The sequence below is a fragment of the Myotis nattereri genome, assembly GCF_964212035.1.
Source record: "Myotis nattereri genome assembly, chromosome: 4".
Classification (NCBI taxonomy): domain Eukaryota; kingdom Metazoa; phylum Chordata; class Mammalia; order Chiroptera; family Vespertilionidae; genus Myotis; species Myotis nattereri.
In genome coordinates, this window is record NC_138079.1 from 33600874 (window position 1) to 33624652 (window position 23779).

The 23779-nt window shown below is 41.9% G+C and overlaps 2 protein-coding genes across 3 annotated transcripts in view; one reads left to right on the forward strand and one right to left on the reverse strand.

Moving 5' to 3' along the window:
* SREK1IP1 (SREK1 interacting protein 1) overlaps positions 1 to 18613 on the reverse strand; it is a 42150-nt gene extending 23537 nt beyond the window's left edge. Inside the window, exons 1-3 of the mRNA XM_081089112.1 lie at positions 18250 to 18613; positions 10882 to 11149; positions 1574 to 1621 (exon numbers count right to left, since the gene is read on the reverse strand). Coding sequence (XP_080945238.1) covers positions 1574 to 1621; positions 10882 to 10894 — 61 coding nt within the window. The 5' untranslated portion in view covers positions 10895 to 11149; positions 18250 to 18613. The remainder of the gene's footprint in view (positions 1 to 1573; positions 1622 to 10881; positions 11150 to 18249) is intronic.
* CWC27 (CWC27 spliceosome associated cyclophilin) overlaps positions 11290 to 23779 on the forward strand; it is a 183927-nt gene continuing 171437 nt past the window's right edge. For both annotated transcript variants that reach the window (XM_081089109.1, XM_081089108.1), the window contains exons 1-2: positions 11290 to 11550; positions 20315 to 20411. In XM_081089109.1, coding sequence (XP_080945235.1) covers positions 11509 to 11550; positions 20315 to 20411 — 139 coding nt within the window. In that variant the 5' untranslated portion in view covers positions 11290 to 11508. The remainder of the gene's footprint in view (positions 11551 to 20314; positions 20412 to 23779) is intronic.

Consider the following 23779-nt stretch of genomic DNA (forward strand, 5'->3'; position numbering starts at 1 on the left):
TTAAAAACATTCAAAGGGTTTTGTTAACTTTTCTCTTACCTCCATAAGCAATACAAAGGTTCTGGCCTCCATGTAACAGAAAATTTTAAAAATTTAGTTTCTACCAGAAAGATCTGTAAATGAAGAAGACCCTCAACCTCTAACAGCTGTAAGATGTAAGTTTAACCCAGAGGAAAATACTACTAAACTTTTCCACAGCAGACAAATTAGAAGTTGTTTAATAACTTAATTACTAAAATCAACGATCTGAAAAACCAAGCTTGGAATACTGTCAACACTATTTCCTTACTAGGCTTCTCTAAAAAAATTCTGCCCTGGCCAGTGCTGTTCAGTTGATTGAGCATCACCCCACGCACCAACAGGGTGCTGGATGGATTCCCAGTAAGGGCGCATGCCCAGGTTGTGTGCTCAATCCCCGGTAGGGGGCATGCAGGAAGCAGAAGATCAATGTTTCTCATCTCTTTCTCCCTCTCCCTCTGTCTCTGAAAATGAATAAAAATATTTTTAACAATGTCTAATTACTACAGATGCTTCTGTTAATGTCTAAAATAAAATAGCAATGCAGAGACTAGATCAACAAATATTCTATTTCAAAAAAAATTTTTTTTAATTGTTTTCCTACAGGTTTTAAGTTAAAAGAAGTCCAAGTAGATAAACTGATAGTAGACAGACTGGCTATCCTGGATTTAAAGTAAATACAATAAATATAGTAGGTTCTTAAGTCTTGAATAAAGAAATGAGACATGGAAATTAGCAAGGATTGGAAGAAAGTAAACAAAATAGAAATAAATATAAACAAATTTAAACAGAAAAGACTTCATTGCACTCATTCTTTACATGCAAGTACATTCTTCAGAAGTTTTTATTTATATGAAGAATACGTGTACTTAAGTACCCACTTTATTAATTGAGCAAGCTTCCCTTGATCCAGGTTCCAACCTTTGATTGGAGGCATGTGAGTTGGTTCTCCCAGTGTGTTTTTATTCTAAATCCTTCTGATGAGTAATATTAATGACTAGATTGCTTTTTTATCATGTGTTCTTGCGTGGAAATCTTTTTTTAAATCATCTTTATTTTGTTAAAAAATAATTTATGACATTAACAACAATGTAGGCTCATTTGCATGGTCTCCAAACAACTTGAAAAAACAGAAAATATTATTATAGCTTTATCAGAGCCTTAGGGATTGCTACATTTAACTAGACAAATAGCTGCTTATAGTCCATAATGATAAATTCTGAGTATATAATTACACTTGTTAAAGTTTATTTTTCCATTCCATTAATCATAAAAGAGATTAATGGACCATTTAAACCAAATTTTGTCAGTGAGTAGAAATTCTGGGTCCAATTTCACCTTTATAAAGGAGAGTAAGTTCAACAAATAGGAAATGTTTCATAAATAGTTTTCATTTAGTGCTGATCGATACATTTCTAAATCATCTGCAAATGTGCACTAAATAACAGGACTAAAGGACTGTATGCGCAGGGCCCAGAAAGCTGGATGCTAAGTCACACTGCCCAATGAAATAATGATTCACCATACACACAGTGCTATTTTTTAATGTACTTACGGTAACCACATTTTTTACACCCTGCTCGAACACTATCCTTGTTGCAACCTAAAATACAAATGGATAACATTTTAGGAGACATATTAAGTAAAAACACAAAAATTTTATCACTTAAGAAACCTAAAAAACCACTTGAAGAAATTATTTCGAAAAAAACATCATCTCAACCTAGCTTAGTAACATTACTCCATTATTATGTTTATTAGAAATTATTGAAAAAGTCAGTTTACTCAAGTTATTTCTTTTTTGTTTTTTTAAATACTTCAAAATTTTACTTATTTAAATCATTTAAAAAATGTCCATTATAGTTGACATACAAGATTACATTAATTTCTGACAGGTCCTTTTTCATGTCTTTGACATTCTTATTTTATTACTTAAAGTATTACAAAGAGTAGTACATAATGTTCCTTTTTTTCCCCATTGACCTTCCCCCGGCCTCCCCTACCCGCCAGTATCTTGCGTCCATTGGTTATGCTTATATGCATGCATACAAGTCCTTCCGTCATCAAATTATTTCTTTTAACAAATACTTTAAGAACATATTTTTCTCTAATTCAACAAATGCAGTATCAACATATGCTGCACTGTGTGTGTTGTGAGCAGTGCCCATACACATCAGGTGTGACAACTTTCCATCTGATTTCATATCATGACCTTCCTACCATTACTTCAAAACAACGCACAAGCTGCAAACTTCAGGTCTTTTAAAGGTATAGTGCCCTATTTATTGCAGTTTTTATGTATCTTTTAACCAATTAACACGTGCAAAATTATACTACTATTTTCATCAGGTTCCTATTATTTTTATTTATTTATCACGGATGAAGTTTTTGAGTACTGTGCCCAATCTCATTTTTCTCTCATAAATGTTATGGTTCTTATTGCATAGGGTAGGAACACATATGCTGTGCTTTTAGCAGAACTGTGGAATAAAACTGGATTAATAATAATAAAATCTGAGGCTCCTTCAATATGAAATAATTGCACATTGAAAAAAAATCTCAGAGAATCCAGGTCAATATTAAGTCTGTTTCCATAGAAACCATAGATACTGAATAATACTGAATAAAACTGTGCTAAATGCACATTACCATTCCTACAAAAAACTAAAAATGTTGTAATGACAGATCCGAAATGACCTCTCTGAGGCAGTATTAGAAATTAACTAAAAAAAAGAAGAAATTAACTCATTCATGACTTAAAGACATTGATAAAACTCCTATCATCCAAGTATCTCATATTTGTCGAATAAATGAAATATAAAACTTTTTCAGAGGTCATTTTTAACAAAGTTGTAAATTTTACAAGAAAGGAAAATATAACAAGAACTCTAAATAAAGTAACTCCAGAGCTCTATTTCCTCATCAAATGTTGATAATTAAGATTTCAACCTTCATTTGTCTATAATTTGCATGAATGCCTGGTCAATGAAATGCTTCTTCTACCTGAAACTTAGAATCTGATGTAACTGATACAATACATGTGAGACAAATAAAGTGGGGGCAGCTCCTAATGGCAGTGACGATACTGGCTGCAGCAGCCCTAACCTGGCGTAGGCCTGTGAAAGATCCTGGCTCTGGGTTCCCTTGGTCTTATGAATTTTCTGAGCCTTATTTTCCAGCCTTTGTGTAGACCCTGTGAGCCATACAATTGTACATACTCGAAATCCACCTCAAATTGAGTAGCAAGACTACAGTGTGAGGCCCCTACTGCTCAAAATGTTCCTTTATAATCATGACCCTTAATCCCCAAAAAGCCTTTGAATAAAAACTTATAAATATGACTGCATAAAAAACCTGAATGACAAAGACCACCAAAAATAAACTCAAAAGACACATGAACACTTGTAAAAAAATATTTGCAAATCATAGAGCCAACAAAGGATATTATCCCTACTATATAAATCCCATCAAATCATTAAGAAAAAGACCAATAACCAAAAGGGGAAAAATGGACAAAGAAACTGAACAGAAAGTTCACAGAAAAGGAAACAGAAACAACTTTGAAATATATGAAGAGATGCTCAGCCTTATTCTTACCAATAAAGCGTACATTAAAGTCTATACTGGGATTCTATTTTCACTTACCAGAATAGGAAAGATGGAAAGGGTGGAAGAGGGTTTGGGGGAACATACTCCTGAACACTGCTGGTAGAGAGTAAATCAGTACCATCTCTATGGAAAGCAAGCTATCAAAATCTGCCAGAACTCTCCACGTGCATACTCCTTAACCCAGCACTTCCACATCCAGAATTCATCCTCACAACTTATGTGCACACACGCTATACTGACTTATGTATAAAGTTATTCACCACACCATTTTTTGTAACAGTAAAAGAATAGAAATAATCTAGACAAATTATGGTATGAAAGAATAAGGATGGTTTTTAATAATGGGCAATAATTTCTAAAATATAAAGAGAAAAGAGCAACATGTAGAACAGTGCTTATAGTATATTGCCATTTATACAAAAGAAGATGTAATATATATAATATAGATTATATAAGATTATATTTAAGGAGAAAGTTATAAAAAAATCTTTATAAGGATATACACTGGTTACCTGAAGAACGGAGAACTGGGTCGTGGGGTAGAAAAGGTGGGAGACATCACTATACACATTTTGGATCCTTTAAAATTTGAAACGTGTGAATAAACTGCCTTCTCAAAGACCCAACCAAAAAACCTGACTCAAACCAAATCCCTACACAAAAAGAGGTGGTGTCATGCAAGCATTCTGTGACCAAAGGCAATGATGGCAGCTGTAAATATCTCAGAGAAGCTACACTGCAGATTTTCAATACAATTTTATTAACTGACTAGAGGCCTGGTGCCTCAGCCCGGCCTGTGCCCTCTCACAGTCTGGGGCCCTTTGGGAGATAACGACCTGCTGGCTTAGGCCCTCTCCCGGGTGGCAGAGGGCAGGCCCAATCCCTAGGTGCAGCCCCTAGTCAGGCTCAGAGCAGGGCCGATTGGGGGGTTGGGGCTCTGTACCCTGTCATGCACAGAGCAGGGCGGATTGGGAGGTTGCGATGCCACCCTCAGTCACGCTCAGGGTAGGGCCGACTGGGGGGTTGGGGCACCGTCCCCTGTCACACTCAAGGCAGGGTCGATGGGGAGGTTGCGGCGCCACCCCGTCACGCACAGAGCAGGGCCAATCAGGGGGTTGGGGCGCTGCCCCCTGTCACGCACAGAGCAGGGCCCATCAGGGGGTTGGGGAGCTCCCCCCTGTCACGCACAGAGCAGGGCCGATCAGGGGGTTGAGGAGCTCCCCCCTGTCACTAACAGAGTAGGGCCAATAGGGGAGTTGGGGCACCGCCCCCTGTCACACACAGAGCAGTGCGGATCAGGGGGTTGGGGCGCCTCCACTGTCACACTCAGGGCAGGGCTGATGGGGAGGTTATGGCTCTACCCCATCACACACAGAGCAGGGCCCGTGTGGGGGGGGGGGGCGGGTTGGGGCACCGCCCTCTATCACCCACAGAGCAGGGCCGATCTGGGGGTTGGGGAGCTCCCCACTATCAGGCACAGAGCAGGGCTGATCAGGGGGTTGGGGAGCCTTCCCCCTGTCCTGAACAGAGGAGGGTGGATAGGGAGGTTGTGGCCCCGCCCCCTGTCACACACAGAGCCACAGGGCCATCAGGAGGTTTGGGTGCTGCCCGCTGTCACGCTCATCCAGGTGCCGGGAGGCCTCTCGGCCCCGCTGATCCTGGTGCTGGGAGGCCTTGCTGCTCCGCTGATCCCAGTGCTGGGAGGCATATTACCCTTTTACTATATACGATAGAGGCCTGGTGCATGGGTCGGGGCTGGCTGGTTTGCCCTGAAGGGTGTCCTGGATCAGGGTGGGGGTCCCCACTGGGGTGCCTGGCCAGCCTGGGTGAGGGGATGATGGCTGTTTGCAGCTGGTCACACACCCTTCAGGGTTGGGGTCCCCACTGGGGTGCCTGGCCAGTCTGGGTGAGGGGCTGAGGGCTGTTTTCAGGCTGGCAGGTGACTGAAGCTCCCAACTGCTCCTTTTTTTCTTTTTTCTTTTTTATTCTGGGCCAGCTTTAGCTCTGAGGCTCCAGCTCTGAGGCCTCTGCTGCTAAAAGCAGGTATCTGGTTTGTTTGGGTTCTATAATCGAGACACTGTATCAACTCCAGCTCTGAGATCCCAGCCGGCTGAAAGCAGGTTTCTGGGGTTTTATTTAGCTTCTATATTTGTAACAATGTTTCAAACTGCAAGCTCAGAGGCCGGCAAGGCAGGAGGGGAACGTTGGTTTCCTCCGTCACTGAAGCAAGCAAGCCTCAGGTTAACTTCAAGCTGCCTGGCTGACGGCCGCCATCTTGGCTGGCAGTTAATTTGCATATCGCCCTGCGAAGGGTAGCAGACGTATGGCTAATTACCATGTTTCTCTTTTATTAGATAGGATGGTTTCAGAAACAAATTTTAGAGGCTTTTATTTCTTGTATTTGTTAAGTGTAGAAAAGGCTTACTTTGAATCTAGAAATCTATTAAACAACTTGAATGGTAGGGAAGGTCACAGGTAATGGGGATAGTCCTTTACCTACCAGTAACTTAAAGGGAAAAGATCAGTTTCTCGAAATTCTGGACCATGCTAGATAATTTTGTATACAACTCAGTACTTAGCATAGTGTAGAGTTCTTATGAAGTCTTCAACAAATATTTGAGGTTTGAGGTAAAATTAAGAATATACTTCAGCACTGGGGAACAGGTAACTTCTGTAGGTCCCAGTTGACATGAAACTAGATAGTGTCTGCAGTGTCACTGGCCTATCTGAGGCATAATAGGCAGAGGAAAAGGAATAAAAGAAAGAAGGATAATAGAAATCAAAATAACAATTGCTGGGCAGGGGAAGGGGAAAAGACAGAGGTAGGTACATGGCAACTTTCTGAGGTGATAGAAATAGTCAAAATCTTGATCTGGGTGATAGGTAGAAAAAAAATATATACATATACATATATATATGTATATATATACATATATATTTATATATAATTCTTCAAGCTGTACATTTGTGATTTGTGCCTTTAAACATGTAAATTATACCTCAGTAAAGTAGTTAGCATAAAAGGGAAAAAATAAGTTGGGCAAAGAAGGAGGAAGAGAAGAGATAAAGGTCAGAGAAGACCAAGAAGGAGGAACAATGAGTAAAGGAATGAGCAAATGCGAGAGAAAGGGAGAGAATACCCCTCACAGTTGCCTCAGGTTGTTCAGTGGTTCCCAAAGGTATGGCAAGCCATCATATTGACCTAAATTTATTTTCTTGAAATTTCCTATCACCTAATGTTTCCAAAGTCAACAATTTAGTCATTGGAAAGTAAACAGTGACACTTGAAACTGAATATTTCTCTCTTATTATTTCTGACTTTGGGAAAGGCTGTCAAAGTTTTCTTTATATGAAAATATCTTCTGTAATCATTTAAATTTAACATTAAACAGCTTAAGTAACTAAGTTTTCTTTCTATTAAGCAGTTGGTAATTGCAATCACCTCTGTCCATTCTTTACCTTTTTAATTTGATTCGATTTGATTCTTTTTCTGTTTGTAACACTTGAAGTTTTATACTTGGCTACTCCATTATAGTTTCAGTTATCATAATTTAGGGACCCTTAAAGAAAATTAAATGTATAACAATGCTTTCATTCACTTGCCTCAGAAAATACAAATAACTTGTGAAACAAAAAGCTACAGGTAGTCCTACTTTAGATTAAGAAGAGACATGGAGATGTTTAATTATTATCTAATGAAACAGAATCAAAATCGCTGTCAAGTTTAGTGTGTTTATTTGAGTACTAGATTCCACTCAGCAGCAATTCTAATGATTAACCCACTAAACATTATTTACCTACTATGGATAGAATCTGAAATGATGTTAGAGAAACCATAAAGATGAGTAAAGTTCCTACAGTAAAGGAAACGATATTATACTAGGTTAGGATAATGTACCCACAGCTGTACTACATGCTAGAATGTGCCAGTGTAAGACACATAGTTCTATTAACAAGCAGGAAGACTGGCAGGCAAGACTCTCAGCTGAGGGATCAGCAAAGTTTCCCACAGGTAGAGAGCACGGTAGAGGAGGAACAGTGAGAACAAAGTTTGTCCGTAGAAGAGCACAGGAGAGGTTCTGGGCATGGCTGGCCATGTCTCTAGACTGTAGAATGCGCGAGAGGGGAGATGGGGGGACAGGGAAGCAGGAGCAAGCACTTCATTCTCCCAGAGATGGGAGCTTTGGCATTACAAGAATTTATTACAACTCCTTCATTACAGAGACAAGGAAATGGAGCCTCAGAAAGGGTAAGTCACATGAAGAGACACTAAATTCACAAGTACGAGTCAATGACAGGATCAGGTATATGATTTAGGAAAATTATTTCAGCAGCAATGTGCAGCATAGACTAGAGAGAAAAGAAATGACTTCTGAGTGAGAAGACTGGATGTAGTGTGATTCAGGATTCTTCTATGACTAAGATGCTATAGTAATGTGTTTTAAGAATTTTACTCACTTTGATATATCAGATGTAACGTTAATTTGGCTACAGAAAACCCTACCTTGGCTATATAGATTTCTCTGAAGAAGAGAAACAAATAGAGTTTTTGTGCCAACCACGTCAGTAACATAGATGCCAATTGTGCGAGGTCAACTCTTCATGGGGAATGGAGACTCATTAAAATGAGTGTCAGAACTAATTTCAAGCAGTTTCTAGAAGAAAGTAAACTTCACTGAAGCCTGTGTTTAAATGTAATTTCGTTAATAACAGCTAAGAGCCTATGATTTCCCTTGCCAAGAGAGTACGTACTTCATTGTTAGTTACATAATGGTGTAAGCTTATACACAATGCTGTGGAAAAACAGCTGAAGCAGGTGACCACAAAATAGGCGAGGCTGATTTTCATTGTACTTTATAGCAGCCTCACTACTTTATAGTCATGCCTTGTAATAATCACTAGTACAACCACGTAGGGCATGCCATGCTGAATCCATATGGTCATTACACCTACAAATAAAAGGCATAACAATACTTGTCCTTCTTGATGATTATCTCAAAATGTTTCTGATGGAGCCCCATTTCTGTTAATACACTATCTGGATCAATCAAGAAATTATCTTACCATTTTCTGTGTCTATATTTTCTAATGGCACTTGCATTATATTTCTGCAGTGCTATCATCCTTTTTTTTTTTTTTTTCTGGGTTTAAACCAAGCATGTCAAGCTCAAAGGCTAACAAGGGCCAAATAAACAAGGTTTAAGTGTATGTGGCTGCAAAAAACCCAAAAGCTTCAATTTTCATAGAAATGTAGGTTTATTTCCATAGAGACATGCTGAATACAAAGGGCTGAAATATATGAGTAATAGACATGTTAACTTTCTTTCAATTCAAAATAATAGGTTAAAGTGTAACAATTACTTCTAACTGGTAACTTTGCCTTCAAAGTAGCTCCCTTCCAATCCAATATGCAGTCAGAATGATCTTTCCAAAATGTGCATCTGTTTTAAAACCTTTAAAAGGCTTCCTATCCTCCTCAGGAAAACATTCAAACTCTGTCACGCTTACAAGATCCTTTAAGAGCTGGAAACTACCTTGTAATTTATACTGTAACATGGCAGAATGTATAAAGCACTCAGGGTCTCAGGCGCAGACTGACCTGTCCCTTACTAGCTGCCTCATAATAGGCAAGTTCCTTGATTTCTCTGCCCCTCAGCGTCCTCCTATGTAAAGTGGAAATGCTAATAGCTGTTTCACGGTGTGACTGTTAAAACCCGACATGTGCCACAGTGTCTGACACGCAGCAAAAGACATGTGCCACAGTGTCTGACACGTAGCAAAAGCGTCGTGAATACTAGCTGCTGTTATCTCTCTAGCTAATTTCTCACTTCTCTTCCATTTATATTCTGAGTCCCATCCACAGTGAACGTCTCTCGTTTCCTCCTCTCACACATTTGCACCTGCCCCTCCCACCACTCCCCCTGTCCTGCACCTCTCCAGGTCTCATCCCAGGTGCCACTTCCCCTGGAGAGTCCTTCCGGCTCCCCCCGGCTCCCCCCGGCTCCCCCGGCTCCCCCGGCTCCCGTTAGGGGGCCTTACTGTGCGCTCCTGGAGGTTCCGTACACTCCCTGCCATACACTGGCCTGGGTTTCTGGTACCTGTTCACTCTTTACTGCTCTTTAGTAAGTTCAGTTTGAAGAATAGCCGTCTTGCTCACCACTGTATTCCCAATCAATGCTTGGCACAGGCAGCGCCTAGCACGCAGCAGGCACTTCAGAAAGTTATGTGTGAATGAGTGTATTTCCCCCCAAACTACAGTGGGTGCACGAGCACAGCCTTCCCACAGCGGCGCTATGTGCAATCAGGTGCAGAACAGACGTGCTCACATAATACGGGGAGGGGTGGGTTGAAACAGGTAGAACTTCTGAACCACAGCATTTCCCAGTCTTTTCTATGCTAACGTGCACTGCCGATCTCCAAGGTCCCCGTGTGTGTGTGTGTGTGTGTGTGTGTGTGTGTGTGTCGGGGGGGGGTGGTGGTGGTGGTGGGAGGGGCAGAGAGAGAGGGGAGTACATTTCTCAATCATCAGTGTCCCCTGCCAGCAGGGTTCCGTACGCACATCCTGGCAAAACGGGGTTCAGGAGACGCCCCCCCCGCCCCCACTGGAACTTCCGAGTAAGGGGGTGGTTGCGGGCGGGAAATCTCTGAAGCACTGACTTGGCGGGGTTCACTGTTTTGGGGTCGGCACCCACTGGACGCAGAATCTGAGGGCTGTTGGCAACCACAGACATAAATGAACAAATCTACAGCAAATGCAGAAGCGGAGGCCCACGAGGGCAAAGCGACCGGCGCGCGGCCACGGAGCAGCTAGTGCAACAGGAAGCGCGGAACCCGGACGCCGTTCCGGCCGGCGGCCCCAACCACAGACAATGCCCCCGGCCGGCTGGGCACGCCTGGCGCCCCCCCCCCCCCAAATGTCTTATTTTCAAACCCTATCGGAGGAAGGTCGGCTCTTCTCGGCCACCGGCCAGCCAGGCCTCTGACTGCCCCCCCACCCCCACCCCCGGCTTCTCTGGGACCATCCAATGCACTGGAAGCCTGGCGGGGGCGGCGTAGACAGTTTCTTTCTTTCCTACTTTCCATCTGAGTTTATTTTTGGAGTGTAAACTTGTCCACGTAAACCAAACGATCCTGCGCATTTTAAAGCCTCCGCCTACAGCCCCACGGGCGCTACTGCCCACCCTGCGCACCCCAACCTCCCCTCCCCGCTTCCTTCCCCGCTCAAACCCAGGGGGCCTGCTGTCCGCACTTCACCTGGGACTGCCATGGCGCTGGGGACGGGATCGCAGGAGCCCTGGGCTTCGAGGGCACGCTCGCTTCCCGCCGCCGGCTGCGAGGCCGACGCGCTGCGAGGGTGGCGTCTCCTCTGCCCCGCGCCGCGGCACCTCGGCGGCAGTCGGGGAGGCCCTCCGAGGCGCCCGGAGAGAGGAACCCAGGAGCCGCCGCTGCGGTTTCCGGGGGAGCCCTATTGCCGAGCACGCGGGCCGAACCATTCCTGCCAGTTTCGGGGGAGCAGGGATGCCTGCAGACGCATGTAGAGAAGGAAACAACACCAAGACTTACGAATCGTTATTTGAAAAGTTGTCATAGAAATTAAAGTTATCTATGCAGGATCTTAATGCTTTTTCTCGTTCCCTGGAGGACATTGGGATCCCCCTGCTCGGGATTAGCGGTGCTCGAACCCCGGAGCAACATGGCGGCGTCCGTGAGGGGCTAGCTATGGGCAAAGATAGTGTTGGGTGTCGTTTTCTCAGGGGTTATTGACGGACTGGAGCTTTCCGCGACCGAACGACGAGAGGAAGTGTGATAAGTGGGTAACTTTAGCGACCGGCCGCCCGCGTTCCTCCTCAATTAGGAGCCGAGTCCTGGGCACTGACCAGCATGAGCAATATCTACATTCAGGAGCCTCCCACGAACGGGAAGGTGAGAGCCCCGCCTAGGATACCTGGGTCCCCCAAAGGGACACCTCACCGAGTAAGGGAGTCCTAGGGGTGGGCGGGACCACCAGGAGGCTTGTCTGTCCCCCGGCCTCCGACCAGGATGGCAGCGAAAGCCATCTGTTGGCACTTGTCAGCACAGGCACACTTAGAAAAAGTCCTCGAGTGGGGATGTCTCCATCGACCCGCCTGCGGCCCTGTTTCTAGCCTCAGCCCAACTCCTGCAGGCGGGGGTCTTAGGTAGAAACCTAAACACACGAGCAGATCTGACTTAATTCTGCAACCATTGAACGAGGCGCCTGACACTGTACTAGGTGCTGGGGATACACAGACGGATGGATGCGGTCTAGCTGTTGCCCCGGACGAGCTTATGGTTTAGTTTGGAGGCTGACAGGTAAAGGAACATCTCATGCCATGTCTAGTAGGCGTGCTCCCGAGAGAGGGGCACGGTGCTAATGGGAGAACTGCGAAGCGCGCAACTGGGCAAGTAGGGGAGAGCTTCGTGGAGGAGGTATGGCTGGTCTTAGAACGCGAGATCGTTGTCAGCCATAGAAAGTGGGGCCTGGGAAATGTTCCCACATTGGACCGGGAGAATAATGTTCTGGTTGATTTGATCGTCAAGGTGTGTCAGTTCTCCTCCAAGGTGTTCACATGCGGTATGAAGTAGAGGAGTCGGTAAGGTAATAAGTATCACCTGAATTAATCTAAGACCTAGTCTGTGTCATCACGTATGAAACATGATGAACTAGCAAAATGTAGACAATAGTGGGGCTGAATTAGGGTGAACTAAATTTATATCAGGTATAATTCTGTTGCATGACTAGATCATGTTACTTATGCAATCTTTTGTTGATTGACATCTGGTAATATAATGAGGGCAATTTGAAAATAATAACAGAAGTTTCGTAATTGATAGTCCCAGCAAAAATTTTAGTAGGTATTTTGGGCAAAGCAATTATTTTAATTCTTGGTTGTTTGAACTTTTCTTTACTCTTCACCCTTACCCTGCATCATTGTAAAAACTCAGAATAGCTACCTTCTTTAATTTCCAAATGTTTATTTTTTAGGGTGATAATCATCCCCAGTTGATAAATACTGGTAGGGATTGGATACATTGCCTATCCTGCTAGGCAGGGTCTTCATACTTGTGGTTCCTTTCTCTAATATACTCTTTAGCCTGCACAAATGTCACTTTAACAGAGGCCTTTCCTATCTACTCTTTTATAAAATAACAAACCTCATTTATGTTCTGCATCCCAGCATTCCCTGGTCCCCTTAACCTCTTTAGTTTTTTCTATTGTTTACTAGAGGCCTGGTGCACTGATCTGTGCACCGGTGGGGTCCCTCGGCCTGGCCTGTGGGGATTGGGCCAAAACCAGCTCTCTGACATCCACCGGGAGGTCCCGGATTGCGAGAGGGCGCAGGCCAGGCCAAAGGACCCCACCGGCGCACGAATCTGTGCACTGAGCCTCTAATATGCATTTAAGATCTTTGGTTAATCTCTTCCTACCCTCCCCTTCCCTCTGAGATTCGTCAGTCTGTTCCATGTTTTCATGCCTGTGGTTTCTGCTCCTACATTGAGCATCTGCCCCCTGGTGATCAGTGCTCATCATAGCTGTTGGCTGGGCTGGTTACTTAGGCTTTTATATATAGAGATTGTCTCCTCCCCTTATCTTTCTCCTCCCATCTCGCCTCCCCTTCCCCAGGATGCAAGCACTACAAAAGCAGAGATAAACATCTAAGAATGGTACTTGACACATGGTAGGAAATGTTCAAATATGTACTGAATGAATGAATTAATTAATACTATTTCTCTCTTCTGAGAAATATCAAGCATCAGTGAGTTTGTGGTTATAATGCTGCTTGTCAAGGGCAGATTTAGTTGCTTTACTCTGAAGGAAGATTTTACATGGTCATAAAGATGAAAACCTTTAACAAAGGTACTGCCTGAACAGGAGATCTTTCATTCTACAAATATTTATTGAGCATCTAGCAGGTGCCTGGCTCTATGTTCTGTTTCAGATACCAATGAAAAGAAAAACCACCATTGTCCCTAATATAATGGAGTCAGTTGAATGAAATGTATATTGACCAAATAATCAAGCAAATAAGTGTCTGAAAACTGATAAATATTGTCCTGAACAGAATTGGGTTGAGGGAGAATATCAGGCATGACTCAAGTCTTACTTCAAAAACAGTTTTGGAGAAACCAAGATGGCGGCATAGGTAAACACCGGAGTTTGCTGCCTCGACCAACCACTTCAAAAATACAACTAAAAGACGGAATGGACATCACCCAGAACCACAGGAAGGCTGGCTGAGTCTCGGAAAAGCATACCGAGACTCAGAGGAGGCACAGTGCAGAAGTAAAATACTAAGGTGCAGAGGTGCATGTGGAGCGGGCTGGTGGCTGAGGGCGCGGTTGTCGTTTTCAATTGGGAGGGAGTCTCAGGCTCTGAGCTCCAGTTCCGGGGGAGTCTCTAGGGACTGTCTGGCATCAGTCAGAACTCGAGGGCAGCTTTCTCTCGTAGGGGCTTGCAGCGATTACCGGGACATTGAGAAGTAGAGCCTCTGACAGCAGGACTGAGAGCAGCCATAGCTGCTAGCCCCGCCCTGTTGATCCTGTGGGACCCGCCCCGCCCAAGCCCTGCAGGGAGGCCTTTGCTGGATAGCCTCAGGCAAAGGCTAGATTAGCACCTCCCTAGAGATCCAGGAGCCAGAAACCCAGAGGTCAGAGTGGGATCATCCAGTTTGCAGCTCCATGGAACCATAAAGGACACACTCAGGGGGCAGACTCAGTGAGCACCAAAGCCCCATTGAAGCAAGTCTTGCCCCAGAGGGGTATCTCCAGCACAGAAGTTCTCCCACTGTAGACACAGTTGATTCTCACAGCCAATTGGCCTGGAGGTCAACTCCTCCCAGTGATACCTACAACAATCAAGGCTTAATTACAACAAGACTGTGCACAAAGACCACAAGGGGGTGCACCAAGAGTGTCCTCCTCAGGTAATTGGGGAGGCTGAACCACTGGGCCCTAGAGGACACTTAGCACAGAAAACCACTTTATCAACACAGGGAAGCATAAATAATGTGAAGACAAAGAAAAAGGACACAAATGACAGAAATGGAGGAAAGCAAACTACTGGATATAGAGTTCAAAACCAGGTTTGAGGTTTAAGGTTTAAGGTTTTTCAAGAATTTTCTAGAAACTGCTGATAAACTTAATAAGATCTATAAGAAATCTAATGAGACCCTCGAGGTTGTCATAAAGGACCAACTAGAAATTAAGCATACAATGACGAAATAAAGAATATTATACAGAGGTCCAACAGCAGACTAGAGGATTTCAAGAATCAAGTCAAAGATTTGAAATACGAAGAAGCAAAAACCACCCAACCAGAAAAGCAAAATGAAAAAAGAATCCAAAAATACGAAGATAGTGTAAGGAGCCTCTGGGACAGCTTCGAGCGTACCAACATCCAAATTAAAGGGGTGCCAGAAGAAGAGAGCGAGCAAGATATTGAAAACCTATTTGAAGAAATAATGACAGAAAACGTCCCCTACCTGGTGAAAGAAATAGACTTACAAGTCCAGGAAGCACAGAGAACCCCACACAAAAGGAATCCAAAGAGGACCACACCAAGACACATCATAATTAAAATGCCAAGAGCAAAAGACAAAGAGAGAATCTTAAAAGCAGCAAGAGAAAGAAAGTCAGTTACCTACAAGGGAGTACCCATCCGACTGTCAGCTGATTTCTCAACAGAAACTTTGCAGGCCAGAAGGGAGTGGCAAGAAATATTCAAAGGGATGAATGCCAAGAACCTACAACCAAGACTACTTTATCCAGCAAAGCTATCATTCAGAATTGCAGGTCAGATAAAGAGCTTCACAGGTAATAAAAAGCTAAAGGAGTTCATCACCACCAAACCAGTATTATATGAAATGCTGAAAGGTATCCTTTAAGAAGAGGAAGAAGAAGGTAAAGATACAAATTATGAACAACAAATACACATCTATCAACAAGTGAACCTGAAAATCAAGTGAATAATCTGATGAACATAATGAACTGGTGAATATAATAGAATCAGGGGCATAGAAAGGGAGTGGACTGGCTATTCTTAGGGGTGGGGGGAAGGGGTGAAGGGGTGAAGGGGATGCGGGAAGAGACTGGACAAAAATCGTGCACCTATGGATGAGGACAGTGGGTGGGGAGTGAGGAAGGAGGGTGGGGTGGGAACTGGGTGGAGGGGAGTTAATGGGGGGAAAAAAGAGGAACAAATGTAATCTGAACAATAAAGATTTAATTAATAAAACAAACAAACAAACAAAAAAACCCCAATTTTGGACTTTTTTCCAGCCTAATGCTGATTGAAGACATTGAAGTTACAAAGTTCTGTACCAGAGTTCGTAGAGAGCATGGCAAAAATTTTGGCTTGTAGCCGTGGCCAGTGTGGCTCAATTGATTGGACTTTGTCCCATGCACCAAAAAGTTGTTTCACTCTCACATCAGTGTTTCTCTTTTTCTCCCCCTTCCTCTTCCTCTAAAAATCAATAAAAAAATCTTAAAAATATTTTCGGTTTGGAAAGAATTCAGAGCAGATGTAATAAGTTTTCTTAATGAATGTTTAGTGTTTACACTCTAATGTTACATTAAGTACTGAAAGGATATAGAGATAGTATTCAGAAAAAGTGAGACAAAATTCCTCTCTTCAAAGAGTATAATATCACCCTGAGAAGTAATTAATGCATGATGACACTGGTTGACCCCCTCAGTTGTTCATAAATATGCTGTGTTTTGCTGTTGTGCTATAATTCTGGCTTCTGAAGATGAGGCACAGAAATGAACTACTTGATAGAAATTTCCTTATCCACTGAAGATTAAATTTCCACATATAATAATTTAATCTAAATTATATATTAACATTTATTCTTAAGTAACATTTTACTATCAAAGTATTGTTTTATTTGGAAGCTTTCAGAAAAGGAGCCACTGCCCTGGCCAGTGGCCTCCACACTGAATGGTTGCAAGTTGGATTCCCAGTCAGGGGCACATACCTGGGTTTCGGGTTTGTTCCCCACCCCTGGTTGGGGCACATGGGAGAGGAAACCATTAAGGTGTCCCTCTCACATCGATGTTTCTGTCCTTCCCCTCCCCTTTCATTCTCTCTAAAAAAACAATGGAAAAGTATTCTCATGTGAAGATTAAAAAAAAAGAAGCTACTGATGCCTGACAAAATGTAATGGCCAATAGGAATGTATGCATGGCCAAAGGAGGAGGGAGCCATGTGTCTTTTTCTTTTTTTTAATTCAGTAGCTTATCAGTGAAGATTAAGAAACCCTGGTAAGCAAGGTGACCCAACCTTACTTTTATGCATTCTTTTGCATACCACAAGATGTAAGTGGTACGTGTCCAAAAAAATTGTATGAAAACAATGACAACAATAACAGCTACCATTTTTTGAACATTTACTATTTTGTCAAGTGCTGTTCTAAGTAGTCTATGTACCTAGTGTAATAACTCATTTCATCATCACAACAAAGCTATGAGATTATTCTTATTCTTGGTTTTAGATAAGGAAATTGAGCCACAGGAATGTTAGACATCATGCCCAAGGTAAGGAAGCTACCTTACCCTTCTTAAGCAGATGGGTCAGTATTTGAATTTGAGCAGCCTGACTCAAGCCTGTAAAGGGATGGGGATGATGTGCCTTTGATTGTTTTTTAGAGCAGTGGTTTCTAAACCAGTGAGCACACACTCTAGGGGTGTGGAAAATCATCCATGAGATACAGGGAGAAAATCTGCATACAGGCAGTCCTCAGGTTACGTCGGACTCGAAGTACATCGTTTCGTGGTTACACCATCTCCCATTTATTTATATACAAAAAGTTCCGTCATTTTGACATACGTACATATGTGCTTTATGTTTTTTATTATTTATTTACCACAAGTAAAGGTCAGGAATTGTTATCTTTCTTTTAATTTTTTTTTTTTACTGTTTCACTTCATTACTGCTGTGTATGTGCTCCATGTGAGTGATGTAGGTGCTTATGTAGGTGGGTTCCGACTTACAGTGAAAATCGTGTATGTGGCGCAGTAGGAACGGATCTCCGACGTAACCTGAAGACCTACTATACTTCTCTTTGTATTTATTTTGTCCTTTACTTGTTTAAATGCAGTATTTAATATATAAAAAGGAACATAAGTTCACTTACTCACCCTGGCCAGTGTGGCTCAGTTTTTGAGCATTGACCTGTGCACCAAAAGGTTGTGGGTTCTCTTCCCAATTGGGGTGTGTATGGGAGGCAACTGATTGATAATTCTCTCTCATCATTGATGTTTCTATCTCTCTCCCTCTCCTTCCCTCTCTGAAATCAATAATATAATAATACGAGTGGCCTGGTGCACGGATTCATGCACATTGAAAGGAAAATAATTAGAAGAAATACTTTAATATTGCTATTTGCCCTTTCTTTGTAATGGAAGTGTAAGCACCTCCCCCTCACCTCCACCATCCCGCCTACGGGGTGATCGATCAGGGCCGGGCCCCCCGCCCCCCGCCTGGCTCCCTCAGCACCTGGGAGTCGGGTGGCAGCTCCGCCCCCCACCACTGCTGCTGGTCGCTGTCTGCAGGGCGATCGGGCCACTGCTCGCACCCACTTTGGCTTGGTGCCACCCGCTTACCTGCTCCACCATCCTGCTGTGGTCCCGCTCTCGTCAGGGCCCATTGGGTCCGGCAGTGCCCCCACTGCCGCCTGCTACCAGCACCGCATCACCGATGCCTGCCATATTCCGTGCCACCCCTGGTGGTCAGTGCACGTTATAGCGAGGAGTCAAACTCCAGGTTGAATTCCTGGTTGAGACAATTTGCATATTAGGCTTTTATTATATAAGATATTAACTTTTTTTAAAATAAAAACTACCATTATATAGATATTTCCACCTCTCCACCCCCATGGTCATTAAAGAATATCTATGAAAGAACTATGAAGCTAGTAAAGGCCCAAAAGCATGTAATAAATTCACCAATGTTATATAAATTATGGTATTATCTGGGCCTTTGAAACAAACTGAAAGGCAACTGAGCAAAAATACAGTGAGAGAAATGCTATTCCTGCTTTGCTATTAACAAGCTCTCAGACTCAGGGCAATTTACAATTTCTTTGAGGCATCTGTATAATGGATTGGGTGATGGGGCTTAGCTGAATGACTTTTAAATTCTTTCCAGTTTTAAAAAATTTGTGGTAATCAGGTAAAGGAGTTTTAGAAAATAAAAAGTGTGACTTATTGATACTGACATCCTGTGAGAATCAGTTTCATGTTTTTAAATACATAGTCACACTGCATACACTTTATTTGTAAAAACATTCTAAATGATGGTGATGGTCATAAATTATTGTCCATTGGGGGAGAAAAAATAATCCTAGAGAAGTTGGACTCCCACTGTGCAACAATAGTCAAATTTAGAGTCTAACATTCTTTTTGGTTATCCTCTACAATAATCCTATATAAAAAAAGCCTAATATGCTAAGTGTTCAGTCACCCATTCAACCAATCAAAACGTAATATGCTAATGATATGCTAAGGCCATTCAACTGCTCGCTATGACGCGCACTGACCACCAGTGGGCAGACGCTCTGACCGGTAGGTTAGCCTGCTGCTGGGATCCAGCCTATCGGGACTGAGTGAGACAGGCCCAACATGCCCTGGAGCCTTCCCGTGACTCCTACCCACAGTGGGCTGGCTGGACCTCACCGTGCACAAATTCGTAAAAGCATAATATACTGATTAGGCTGGACAGCCAGATGTCCTTCCAGACGTCCTTCTGAACAAAGCCGTAGCAGCTATGAGGGCTGAGAGCAGGCAGCCGCAGTGGCCGGCAGTGACAGCAGCGGCGGGGTGAAGGGGACAGCACCTTCCCCTGATCGCCTGGTCATCTCCTGCAGAGGAAGGGGAGGGAGTGGGCCTAAGCAGTCAGTAGGACATCCCCTGAGGGCTCCCGGACTATGTGAGGGGGCAGGCCAGGCTGAGGGACATCTCCCCCACCAGTGCACGAATTTTGTGCACCAGTCCTCTAGTTTATTAATAAGATGGTTAAAAGCTGTTTCCTCCTGTGGGGTCAGTAGGGGTTTTGGTTTTAAAAGATGGCTGGTTGCACCAAGGAATAACTGCCTTTATGAGCTAGTAGAAAGGAGGTTATCAAAAGAGTCCATTTACATTAAATGGTGATTTTCAGGCATAGCATTTTAATAATATACAACCCAGAATTCGATTAAGACTATTCCTTTATAAACTTTCTCATTCATGAGTTTGAATGAGAAAGTAGAGTGTTTATATGTAAAAGAGGAATTGTAAAATTGGCTTATAGTTTCACAATTTCATGTGTTCATTGTTCTTTAATTTCTTAATTTGCTACACCAATTTTATTAGAAGAAATGCTGTGGCAAACTGTCTTAATGAAAATAAGTTTAAATTATTGATTTTTAAATGAATGAGCTTTTTTCTTTGATTAAACAAGGTGTATGCTATTTTTCTTAAATCCTAAACTATTTCTGAAAATGGTATTTGAAAGGTACAAATGTACAGTGACTTGTATGAATAGTTGAAATTTTTATGAGCCAAGCACAGTTTCTAATTTTTACTTTAAAATTGAAAACTCATTAGAGAATGCTTCAAAGTTGATAGGTCATTCAACTGATTATCAAGCAAAACGATAATTTGATATAATGAGGTTATATTCTTTCTACAGGTTTTATTGAAAACTACAGCTGGAGATATCGATATAGAGTTGTGGTCAAAAGAAGCACCTAAAGCTTGCAGAAATTTCATTCAGCTTTGTTTGGAAGGTAATCATAATTGCTGAGCTGTATTCTACAGGATAAATTTTGTTAATTTACAAATAAAGTGCAGTGTATTTTTCTGCAACATTGAAGACTGGTATTAAATAGTGGTAATGAATGATAGGAGTTAATAGGAGTGATATGGTGTTGAGCTATGTTTCAGGAAATAGAGAGAGGAGATAAAAAATTAATAAATAAATCTATATACCTTTAACAGAGAAATTTACTCACCAAATGATACTTTGATCCTTTCTGGTGTCCTTGGCTATTTTCCACTTCTTTCTTTCATCCTCTAAACGGGTATTCCCTAAGATTGCCTCTAGTTCTCTATTGCCTCACTCCTGAGTTGTTACTTCATTCAAATGACTATTAAATTTATAATTCCAGCCATTTCTTCTCATCTTAGCTCTAATTTACATATCAAATTGCCTAGTGGACTTTCCTCTTCAATCTTCCAGTGTCAGTTATAACTAAAACCAGTGTAAAACCAAATTTACTAGGTTCTTCCCCAGTCTGCCTTGACTTTCACCTACATGATTGTAATTGCCTTTTACCTGGTCTTCCTCCCACTCATCTTTAATATCTTTACCTTCTTCTTTATTCATCTGGTAGTTGAATCTTCAGGCAGCATGGCTTCCTAGCTTTCCAACTTTATTTTTATTGCACTCAATAACCCCATGGTATTAGTTGATCATCTTTACCTCCTGAGCAGTTCATCCTCATTCCCACTTTCACACATATCCTCAGACCTCCTTCAGACAAGATGAGATCGGGCACATTCAGGGTGGTATGACCATAGATGCATACCTGCTTCAAATCCTCAGTTTCTTCATATCTTCAGTTTCCTTTTTGAAATACTTTCTCTTCCTTTTTTTCTGCTTAAGTCTACCTACTTTTTTTTTTAATATATTTTATTGATTTTTCACAGAGAGGAAGGGAGAGAGATAGAGAGAGTTAGAAACATCGATGAGAGAGAAACATTGACCAGCCGCCTCCTGCACATCCCCCACCGGGGATGTGCCCGCAACCCAGGTACATGCCCTTGACCGGAATCGAACCCGGGACCTCTCAGTCCGCAGGCCGACGCTCTATCCACTGAGCCAAACCGGTCTCGGCAAGTCTACCTACTTTTTAATGTCTGTTCAAAATTCCACTTTCTCTGTGAAGCCTTCCATTTAGCATTCAGTGATGCTATCAATGGCTCTAGTATTGTTTTAGATTTGAGTCATAAAGTGACTGTTTTTCTTTTCTTTTTAATCCTCACCCAAGGATATGTTTATTGATTTGAGAGAGAGAGAAACATTGATATGAGAAACATCAATCAGTTGCCTCCCGTACTCGCCCCAACTGGTGATCAAACTTGCAACCTTTTTAGTGCAGGGATGAAACTCCAACCACCTGAGCGCCAGGCAGTATTTTTCTTTTTAACAAACTTCACAGAATTATACATTCACTTGAGTGTTCTCCCCTTCAGAATATTTCCTTACAGAACTAAACATTTCATGCATTTTGGTAACTTGTTGGCATTTAGAATACATTACATATGGATTTGAATATCTCCAGTCATGGTAAGTCATTGTCCTAAGTTATATCAGATTTTTAGAGACAGACAAGGTTAATCAGGGTTCAGAAAATAGCATTTTGGGTCCAGAGCAAGGTGTGAAAGAGAATCAAAAATATCCAACAGGAAGGCACAGAGCTCTTTCAGTAGATAATTGGAACAATAGATAATTACCAGGGAAGATCTAAGGAGTAAATATACGCAGACCAAAAAAGAAAAAAAGATAGATAGAAAAAAAGAAGCCTGCAAAGGCCATTATTAATAATTGCTATGGCAGGCAGGAAGGAAATTGAGTCAGGTAGTTCAGTCAGAGAAGCATCAAATAACTGTCAACATAGTCAACACAGTAGAAAAGTCAGACTTGTTTCTGGAAAGAAGTTTGAAGAATTGAAAGCTCAAATTTTACAGTAGAAGAGGGCAAGTAGAAAAACATTAGAAAGAATGAATGGTAGATTACAGTCTATGACCAGGCAAATGGAAGAAGCAGGAAACATCTGGATATAATATGACAATGAAGAAGAAAGAAGTTTCCTAAGTTAGATAATGATGAAACTTAATTGCAACAATAAGAAATTATTCCTCTGTTTCTAAAAATATAAGAAGAAAGAAAGCATAGAACAATAACTAGAGCAGTTATCTTAATTGGACAGGTGAGAGAGAGAATTATCATTGCCAAGGATAACAAGAAGCCCGAGCAGACTAATTTAAATGAAGATACTTGTAAATGAATAAAGTCAGTGTTTTAAAAAATATGATTCAGAGAACCCCATTTAAAAAAAAAAATTTTTAAATATATTTTTATTGATTTCAGAGAGGAAGGGAAGAAAGATAGATAGAAACATCAATGAGAGAATCATTGATTGGCTGCCTTCTGCACACTGCCTACTGGGGAACAAGCCCGCAACCCAGGCAATCGAACCCTAACCTCCTGGTTCTTAGGTCGACGCTCAACCACTGAGCCATGCCAGCTGGGCGAGAACCCCATTTTATTTCTCTTGCCATGATTTATTTACTTATGATTTTTAACAAGTCATTATATTTCTAGATCTTGTAATATTCTTGTATATATACTTTAAAACATAGTTTCCATAATTAAAAGTAAATGAATGAAAATGAGGAAGGGGAAGCACAGCCTCAGCTATGGCTCTCAAATAAAAGTTTTCACAATTAAAGGGAAGTTTTGAGCTTTTTATTTTTCAACTTTATTGAGGTGCAGTTGATGAAATTGTATATATTTAGGTTGTATGACATGACTCTTTAAGGGCGTGCAATGTGATGATTTAATATACATATACATTGTGAAATGATTTCTACAGTCAATTTTAGTAACATATCCATCACCTCTCATAGTTATCTTTTTTCTTATATTTTTGTGATGAGAACACTTGAATCTACTCTCTTAGCAAATTTTAAGTATTCAGTACAGTATTATTAACTGTGTTCACCATGCTGTACATTGGATCCCCCAAGCTTATTCATCATACAACTGAAAATTTGTACCTTTTGACCAACATCCTTCGAGTTTCTTCACCCCCCACGCCCTCAATTCCCTGGCAACCACCATTCTACTTTCTGGTTCTGTCAGTTCAACTGTTTTAGATACTACATATAAGTGAGAGCATACAATATTTGTCTTTCTGTGTCTGGGGGGAATTGTTTTAGTTTTTATGAAATCAAAAGATCTATAATTACACAGACTTAATCTTGGATTATAGGTCTTTGCAGGATAGTTGAACATTTAAAAATGAGTGAAAATTTTAACTAATTCTAACTTTTAGAAGTAGGTGAAAAAGATAGATGGAAAGGGAAGCTT